The sequence below is a fragment of the Phoenix dactylifera genome, chromosome 13 (assembly GCF_051530095.1).
Source record: "Phoenix dactylifera cultivar Ajwa chromosome 13, Ajwa_hap1_PhDact_Kaust_v1.1, whole genome shotgun sequence".
NCBI classification, from domain to species: domain Eukaryota; kingdom Viridiplantae; phylum Streptophyta; class Magnoliopsida; order Arecales; family Arecaceae; genus Phoenix; species Phoenix dactylifera.
This window is the reverse complement of record NC_143202.1, coordinates 17,523,884-17,533,035: the sequence shown is the minus strand read 5'-3', so window position 1 is coordinate 17,533,035 and position 9,152 is coordinate 17,523,884. Positions and strand designations below refer to the sequence as shown.

At 36.3% G+C, this 9,152-nt stretch overlaps 1 protein-coding gene across 1 annotated transcript; it reads left to right on the top strand.

The window, feature by feature from the left end:
• Positions 1–632: 632 nt before the first annotated feature.
• Positions 633–4,508, top strand: LOC103723182 (chaperone protein dnaJ 20, chloroplastic-like). Its single transcript, XM_088709947.2, has 2 exons — positions 633–1,237; positions 4,000–4,508. Exons 1-2 carry the CDS (start codon positions 749–751, stop codon positions 4,144–4,146), a joined length of 636 nt encoding a protein of 211 aa, XP_088566073.2. The 5' UTR covers positions 633–748; the 3' UTR covers positions 4,147–4,508.
• The last annotated feature ends 4,644 nt before the right edge of the window (positions 4,509–9,152 follow it).

Here is a 9,152-nt window from a genome sequence, read left to right as displayed (position 1 = left end):
AAAAGAAATATTATTTTAAAACTTTTTAAACAATACAAAAGAAGTCAAAAAATTTTTATAATTTAATTTTTAAAACTTTTTAAAATTCTTAAGACATACTTCCGACGTCAACTGCCCCGCCCGGCCACCACCGTCCTCAATCCTCGCTTCTGGATAAATGCCAACAACAAACTCTTCCGACGCCGGGACCTAAACAAGTAGCTAAAATTATTATTATATTGTGCCAAAAGTCCAATTATTATTATATTTTTTATGGGAGTTTTCCCAGTGTGAGAATTGTGAGGAAAAGGCATAAAATAGGAAATTTACCTTCCATAAAACTTTCAGTACTATCTTTTTCGGACTTTTCCAAGGAAAAGTTTATGTATTTGATGGACATATATATATATTTTTTAATATAAACTGTCCTATATTTTGTTCCCATAGATGAGTTCAGTTAATATTTTACATTTATCGTTTTTCTTAGCAAGTAATCTAACCGCTCTCTATAAAATATTGTACATACTTTACCATAAAAAAGTATGTAAATTTATAAATAACAAAACCACAGCTATCTCCAGCTGGATAATCTTCAGATCTTGAAAGGGACCAAAACCCAATCTGCCCTTCTCCCCCAACCCTTATTTATTTCATACTACTTTGGTGGCCAACCCACTAAGCCGCAAGAATTCCAAGCTGCAGGCATCATAATAACATACTAATAAGAGAGAGATCACAGAAGAGAGTACGGAGAAAGAGAGCTAAAAGGATGAGCTTTGGAGTAGTAGTTCCTGGGAGCAGCAGCCGAGCCCTCCATCCCTGCCCAAACCACCTCCAAGCCCACCTCCCCGCCACCAGAATCGGCGGCGACGGCGGGGCGTGGCGAGTGGCTCTGAGGAGGAGGGAGAGGGGATGGGCGGCGGGGCTCAGCTCTTCCTCCTCCTTCTCCTCCTCCTTTAGGACCCGGGCGGCCGTGGAGGAAGGGGGGTTCGTGGGGGCGAAGGGGAGCCTCTACGAGCTCTTGGGGATCTCAGAAGGCGGGAGCTACGACGAGATCAAGAAGGCCTACAAGCAGCTAGCGAGGAAGTACCATCCCGACGTCTCGCCGCCCGACCGGACGGAGGAGTACACCCGACGGTTCATCGAGGTCCAGGAGGCCTACGAGACGCTCTCCGACCCCGGCCGGAGGGCGCTTTACGACTGCGATTTATGTCGGGGCTTTCATCTTGCCTTCTCCAGCAGGAGGCGATTGGACGAGGTGAATTTGGTTTCTTTGCCTCCATTACTTCTTGAATTCAAGAATTTAAAATGATAAAAATTTAATGCTTGTGATGAGCAATTTGTGAAAGTCGGAATCTTTTTTCATTGCTGAGATCTGAAACACTTTTCGTGGTTTGCTAGAAAGTTTGAATTTTAGCATTTGGATTTTTTCAGCTGTGTAATTTAATCAACTCTGATTTAGCATGCGGGAATTTGATTCTCTTCTTTGCATTCGATAGATATAAATTGGCATGGAATTTGTAGAAATCAGAACAATTTTGGATTTTTTTTGTTGCTGCAATATGTAACTGGTGTACTGGTTTTCGTAAGAATCATGCTGTTTTCTGAAAAGAACTTACTATTATATTTTGACTCTTGGTTTTTATGCAACTTGTACTATCTATAATGTTACGTTTGTCAGATAATTATGTAGCGGGGTTTCTTATCTGAATTTCTGTCTTCTAAATTTAATTCTGAGTATGTATTTATTGATTTTGGTGTTTGCTTGAAATTTTTTTTGGTTTTTGTTTTTCTGAGAGATTAAAAGATGGGCTTTCGGAGAATCTGTGATATGTGGTTCTAGTAGGAATTGGGTATTTCAGCTTAGAAGTATGATATGATGATTGTACAGAATTATCTAATATTTCTACTTGTTAATATGGGGTGAAGAAATCTGGTTTCTTCAGTTCTAGCAGAGAAATATCTCAGTTTCATCAAAAATAATGGAAAAGTTGCTTATAGTTGAGAGCCAATATATGATCTACTTATGCACTTAAGTTTTATTTGAGTCAAGAGAAATATGGGTTTCCATGATTTTGATTTTTGTTGTATGTATGAGTTCGGATCCTTTTTTAAGTTCAGGTGAGATTTACTACATATATATTTTTTTTGAAAAATAAGAAGAAACACTATATACAAGGATGGGGGAGAAGGGGACCATCATGACCTGATGGGATGGCTTTATATAGGCAACAAAAATAAGTGGGTCGGGTGCCTGGAATTAAACCTCGATGTAGTTGTCCAGAAGGTGGCCTTATCCTTATTTTGTCCATATTATAAAACTTTTCCCTTCTTTATATGAAAGTTATCCCTTGATTAGGATTTTGTTCTTTTTCTCTAGCCTGAGAAATTTGTGGTGGCAAAAGATCTGACAGTCTTGAAGAGTTTTAATAACTGCTGACTATGCAAATATATGTGGATCCTGTACATGGTTTCTTTTTGTCAACTAATATTTTGTGTCTATCAGAAGTTTACATGATTGGTATTCTTATAATATTTTACATTTTGAGAATTATCTAATTCTGTGGTGGTGCTCTTCATCATTAATAGGCTACATTTTTTGCCAACATGAAACAGAATTTTCTGGGTTTCATCTAAATTGATGGAAGATTTCATTGTATTCTAAAGTCTTTGTTATTTGATCTGGTTATGTAGATTTTCTTTTTTTTTTCTATAGTTTTATTCCAATAAGCAAGGTTTAGACTTTTGGGATCCTTTTTTTTTTGGCTGTGTGTGAAAGAGTACAGATTTCTTTAGAGATTCATGTATGAATTGATATTTATTATGTCATTCAAGAAAATCATTGATTTCAGGAATTATCTGTTAATTCAGGTTTCGTGTTAAAAATTCCGACTTTTTTCTTTAAATCATTGATGAAAGTTGATCCGGCCCTCAAAGGAGTGTTGTGTCCTTTTTTAATTTACAAGAATATTCTCTTAGATTTCTCTCTCTCTTTCTCTCTCTCCAGAGGACTTCTAGAAGTCAGTGGTATTAGAACGTCTGTCATTCTAGAAGAGTTTGTACTTTTTTATCATCTGTCATCCATATGTGGGCTATGGTTGTCGACTAATAGTTAAATGAAGCTACTTTGGAGCTCCAGGAATACTTATATTTTTAAACAGAGTTAGGGTGACGTGGATTTGATTTGTTTAATAATAGTCTTTGGTTACCTTGACCTGCCAACCAAAGTTCTAAAATGATGCGAAGTTTGTTGAATTTTAAAAGACTGAATTTCTAGAGGGTCTTTGGGGTTTGTCTTCTTGTTGCTTGTGATCCTTTATTGATCTGTTGAGTGATAGAAGATATGTTGATTTTCTTCATTTGCTCTCTGTGGCTGAATATCTTATTATGGTAATCTGTGTTGCAAGAACTGTTCTCTCTTAACTAATTATTTAAGCATTAGTTAAGTTTGAAGTTTTTTATTCTTATAATCTGATTTTCCATTTTTGCATTGTATTTTACTGGGTCATAGCTTAATTATTGGATACCTCCTCAGATATTTAGACATCCGTAACTTTGTTTAATTCTTTTCCTCCCCTTCCTGTTCTTTCATGTGATTGTGTGCCCCTTACTGTAGTTGATATTATGTGTCTGCACCATTCACTCTACTATTAGAACTCTGTAGTCTCCAGCTAATGTGCTAATGCTACCTCTCCTTCAACTTTATTCACCTGGGCATTTAGAGCTTCAGATGCTTGAATCCTGCCTTTCATATTTGTCTTATTGTTATATTTATGTTGCTATTTGTCTACCTTACCAACTCCTATTTATTTTATGTTTAAGAAAGTTAACCAGTTTGTGATCCTTTACCTCTATGGTGATCAGAATCTGCATCACCATTTGTTTATTCCGATGTACTTGGTTTTCTTGTTAGTATTTGTGATCTCCATCATTCTTTTCTCAGTGTCTTTACCAAAGGCATTTTACTTTAGTTTTCTATATGCTGAAGTTTTGCTGCTGTTGTTGTCATTTTCTGAGTAGGAGTTGGATGAGAGATCTGGTTGGAGGAACCGTTGGCAGGATCAGATTGCAGAGTTAGGGCGGAGGAGCATGAACAAGGATGCAGAGGATAACCTATCTTGGGGAGCTCGAATGCGCAGGCGAAGAGCTGAATCATCTATTGAATAGGGTAATATGCACACGTATTCTACCTTATGTTCCTTTTGAAAGTTTGAATTTGGTGGTTATTCACTATGCCAAACACGACATCTACTTCATCATCAACCCAGGGTTATCAGCCTACACCCTCCTATGGAATCACTTGACAAGCTTACTGAAGTCATGCACCATTTCTTTTGTGGATTCGGATGAGAAAAAGGAGGAAAAAGAAAAGCTTTACATATAAAAAGATCGACCCATGCCACATGGAGTTATTTTCCTTTTGCAAATTTCTGTCAGCATGAACCTGTTAATTTGAATTTTCATCCTCCAATGTAAATACTTAACTCCTTTTAGATGTGTATATAATGGAGCTCTATGTGATTTTATAACTGTGCTGTTTTAGTTAAAGCATTATATTCATTTATGCATGGGAGGCGCTCCGCAGGAATTAACTCCAACCAATGTAGATCAGATTCTCTGCATTTTTGGAGAGCTTCTGTTGTGTTCAGATCTCTATTTAGCTGGATGTTGGCAGCCACTGACTCTATGAATAGCAATAGCAGAGAACATAGTGAAATTTTATTGGTCTGTAACGTCTGTTGGTAGATAAAGCAAAAAGCAAAGGGATGGAGACATCATCATCTGGGTGGATGTTGTTATGCTGCATGCAAGAATCTCTATGATTATCACATATAAAGGAAACACTCGATGGATGTCTAATCGACCAATAAGACATTCAACTATTTTCCAGGGCTTAGTTTGTGACATGCATCTCTACCAAGTCACCTATTGGCTTAACTCCTTTTTTCCCTCTTTGTTCAGATGAAAGAAGTGGAGCAATCAAAAGTGAGAGTGCAGTCATCCTCTAATATATATATATATATATTGAAACATATTAATTTTTGTATCATAGCCATCTGTGCATTGTTATTCTCTGCCCTAGTCAAATCAAAAGGCTTTTGGGCTATATTGTTTTCTCAGCCTCTCTTCATATTTTTAATACAAAAAAAACATCAGTTGGTACCATGTAACATTTTCTGTGAGTTTTTTTAATATATGATCCTTGTCATTTGTTTGTCTTATGATCTTCCAAAGATCTATGTGGATTTTAAATTCCATCAAAATCACCTTGTTCCCAAGTTGTTGATAACAACTCTTTAAAGGATCTGCTTAATATCTAGGTTTAAACAGACTGTTTCATATGCCTTGGCTCCCTTGAGTCTATCAAACATTCAAACCAAAGTTTCACCATCCACTTTCAGGTCAGAAAGCATCTGTCATTTGTGGCTATCAGATGCATTGCTGCAGCTTCCAGAACAGATGGAACCAACAAGAACTCAGGTTTAAGAATATTTTCCTTATTTCTACTACACCATATCTTTGAGCACTTATCATCTCTTAATAGCTTGGTATCTGCATTCGCGAACAATCTGGCATTTGTGAACATGTTTGTGATCCATATCCATGCTGTCATCTGAATGAACAAATGCCAGTGATGAACACAATTTTTTTTATTGTACTCTTGGCTCTCTCCATTGATGGTCGTGGACACGAGTGTAACCAAGCTGAGCTTGATCAAGCTTGTCTAAGCTTGGTTTGAAATTGATTTCGAGTTCAAGCTTGACCTATTTAATGTTATTTCAAGCTCAATTTGAGCTTAAGTTCAAATGGAGCTGAACACAAGTTTACATGATCAGCTTGATGATTCTAAATAAACTTGAACTCATCTTGAGATTAAATCAAGCTTGGCTCACGCTTCAATAAAATCTTGATTAATGGTTTCAAGCTTGCTTCAAAAACATTTGATTCTAGTCTAAGTTAATAGTTAATTAATGCAAAGAAGAAAAATCTATATCAACTAAAATTTTATTCCAGTGATCTATTTATATATAAAACCCATATTGTATAATTTCGATAAGTCTGGGTGTTATTAAGCGGAACTTGATTGAGCTGAGACAATTATAGACCTAGCGTGAAATTAACTTCGAGCCTATTTTGCTTGTTCTAGCTAGGTATGTTTAGCTTCAAACCAAGCTTGATTTGAACTTTTCTCGAGCGATCTATTTGCTTGACAACCCTATCTGGATAGCCATTAAGGTTCTCCTTGGATCATTGAATGGACTCTTCAGTTGTCAAATATCAACTTGATAAAATATCCTGGATCATTAAATTTTCAGTAGCTCAAATCTACTTTCTTCAGGTGCCTTTGGTATTTTGCCTCCAATATTCTAATAATGGTATTTTGCCTTGATTCTAATAACCCTGTGGAGATGCAACAGGATAAGTATCACAGTTCTTATCTTTTTCCAAAAAGTGAGATCAGTAGGTGCGCTCTTCTCTAATAAGTGAACTACTTCTCTAAATTTGTGCATAGCCATTTTGTTCACATCCTGCTCCTGGCTGGTTGCATGTCAAGATATTTGTACATCAGATGTCAACATTTCAATTCCTTGTTTGCTTCCATTTCAATTCCTTGTTTGCTTTCATTTCAATTCCTTCTAATAATTGTTTTGTATCAATTTTGGAGTAACAGTAGAGCACGTAAAAGTTCCTTGAAATCATAGAATTGAAAATTCAAACTTTGAGTCTGATTTTTTTTTGTTTCTTTCTCTTTCTTAGGCTATTACATATCCCGGCTCAATGCTTATTTCAATAAGTAATCGAGTGAATAAGCTTTTATAAATTCTGCAGAAACTTTTTTTAAAAAATATCAACTTCACGAGAAAAGATCAGATTTTTTTTTTTAAGAATACATGTTTAAAGGTTCTGGGATGATTTTAGCCCTAGGTATAAGTACGAGATGGGCAATATATAAATTTAAAATAATTGACATATATTTATTGAACTGTAGATACACATACTTTTAATATTTGATACTGCACCTCTCATATTTAGACACAGGACTAAAATCATTGCACAACACCTAAATATGAATTCTTCCTAAAAATAAAAATAAAAATATGATATATTCTTATAAAATCATAATTAAGTAAATTTTTCATGCATCTAAAAGTTTTATCCTTTAAATTTATATTTTTAAATTTTATAAATACAAAAAATTGATATTTGGAAATCAAGTAAAATCCAAACTTTAGGTCCAATATGATCGCAGGCATGAAACGGGCTGCCTCCTTTCTTTGTTGAAGTCTAAAGGCAAAGAAGTTTCTTGCTGTGTTTCTTTCTTTTTCCTCAACATTAGTCTTGGACATACACATCTGCAATACATATCTTGCAATGAATGGCCACAAGTTCTTAAGGATGCTTGGTCCAATATCTATGTTTAAGAATGTGTTCATCCTCAATGTACAGTAGCTACTCACTATGTCACCTGTATTGGATTTATACGATTCGAAAAAGAAAGCTAGAGTCTAGATAGCAAGATACATCTTGGCCTTAAATTCCTTCTACCATAACAAAGGCCTATATTGCATTTGCTTCTACATGCCACACTTGGTTTGCTTCTATTCTTTCCTCATGTGCTCTTTTGGCCCTCTTAGCAGTTGATTACTAATTTGACAAGAGATAAATTTGTTTGAATGATTATGATACAAATTAGTTACAATATTTTGCACAATTTTTTCTCTTCTACCGATTGGGACTTTGCCTAATATCTTGTGTCATCTCCTCTTCATTGGAGGTTAGTGGCCCAAATTTAAGAGGTCTAAAACGTGTGAATGTGACATGGACAAATTGAAAAGGTGCCTGGGAGACACTTCGCCCTGATGATTGAGAATTATTGCAATTTTGTAGTGCCATGCCTAATCTGATGCATGCTTTTGGTGCTTGCTCTAGTGCTTTTTAGCTTCGTATTCGGATCTGAATCACGATCTTGGTATGGAAGGTTTGCTTCTAGTGGTGCCTCTGCCTTTGCTTTAGAGTGAAGTCATTGATAGGGTACTCCAGTAGTTCGATCTGTAAGTATGGTTTTAACAAGCTTGATTCTTCATCCAAGAAGAGGTCTCAATAGAAGTCAATTTACTATTTTTCTTTTTGAATAAACCAATCGTCTAGTCAATGGATGACCTCCTGCCTCCTACCCTGGCATCTTTTTAAGCCCGTGCATGGGAGACACTTCACCATGATGATTGAGAACTGTTGCAATCTCGTAGTGCCATGCCTAATCTGATGCATGTTTTTGGTGCTTGCTCTAGTGTTTTTTAGCTTCGTATTTGGATCTGAATCACGATCTTGATATGGAAGATATACTTCTAGTAGTGCCCCTGTTTTTGCTTCAGAGTGAAGCCGTTGATAGGGTACTCCAGTAGTTCGATCTATAAGTATGGTTTTAACAAGCTTGATTCCTCATCCAAGAAGAGGTCTTAATAGAAGTCAATTTACTCTTTCTCCTTTTGAACGAACCAATTGTTTAGTCAATGGATAACCTCCTGCCTCCTGGCCTTATATCTTTTTAAGCCCATTAAGCTGAAACAAAATCAACCAAAATCTGATTTATTCATATGTTTATTTGTTCTACTCCCGTTCTAATTAACAACAAATTTTAAAGTGGCCCAGAAGAGACATGCTTCTTTACTATTATGAATCAAATTAGGTAAATGCCCTTATCCGAGCTGCTACATATTTTGTTAATTTTCCAAGAATTGATCCAAATTGGAGAGATTTTGTCCCAAAAATCTTCATGCATCACCTTGGGTATGTAGAGCCGTAATCTCACGTATGTTAATAAGTATACACGGTTACATCCTTGGGCATGTGTGCTCTCATTTTCTTCATCAAGCCCCGTTCTTGACCCGTTCATCCCATACAAATCAACCACGAGAAGAGATGTGGAGTCCTCCAGCGGAAAAATTAAGCTGGACACGGTCCATGGACGATGTTACTATGTTGGAGCATGAAACATTAAGAAAGCAAATGGGCCACTACCTTGGCCTGGATTTGAAGCTTTTTGGGCCCGACCTCGCCTTTGCTCTGCTGCAAATTTTGGATTTAAGATTGATATGTGCATCCATAACACTTCAAGGGACAGCACTTTGTGTTCAGAAGCATCACATTAGAATGATCGTTGAGTAGAGGAA

Excerpts from the sequence above, each read along its gene's own strand:
- LOC103723182 (XM_088709947.2), top strand. The coding sequence starts at position 749 with ATGAGCTTTGGAGTAGTAGTTCCTGGGAGCAGCAGCCGAGCCCTCCAT. Across the intron at positions 1,238-3,999 it reads GCAGGAGGCGATTGGACGAG|GAGTTGGATGAGAGATCTGG; the intron begins GTGAATTTGGTT and ends TTTTCTGAGTAG.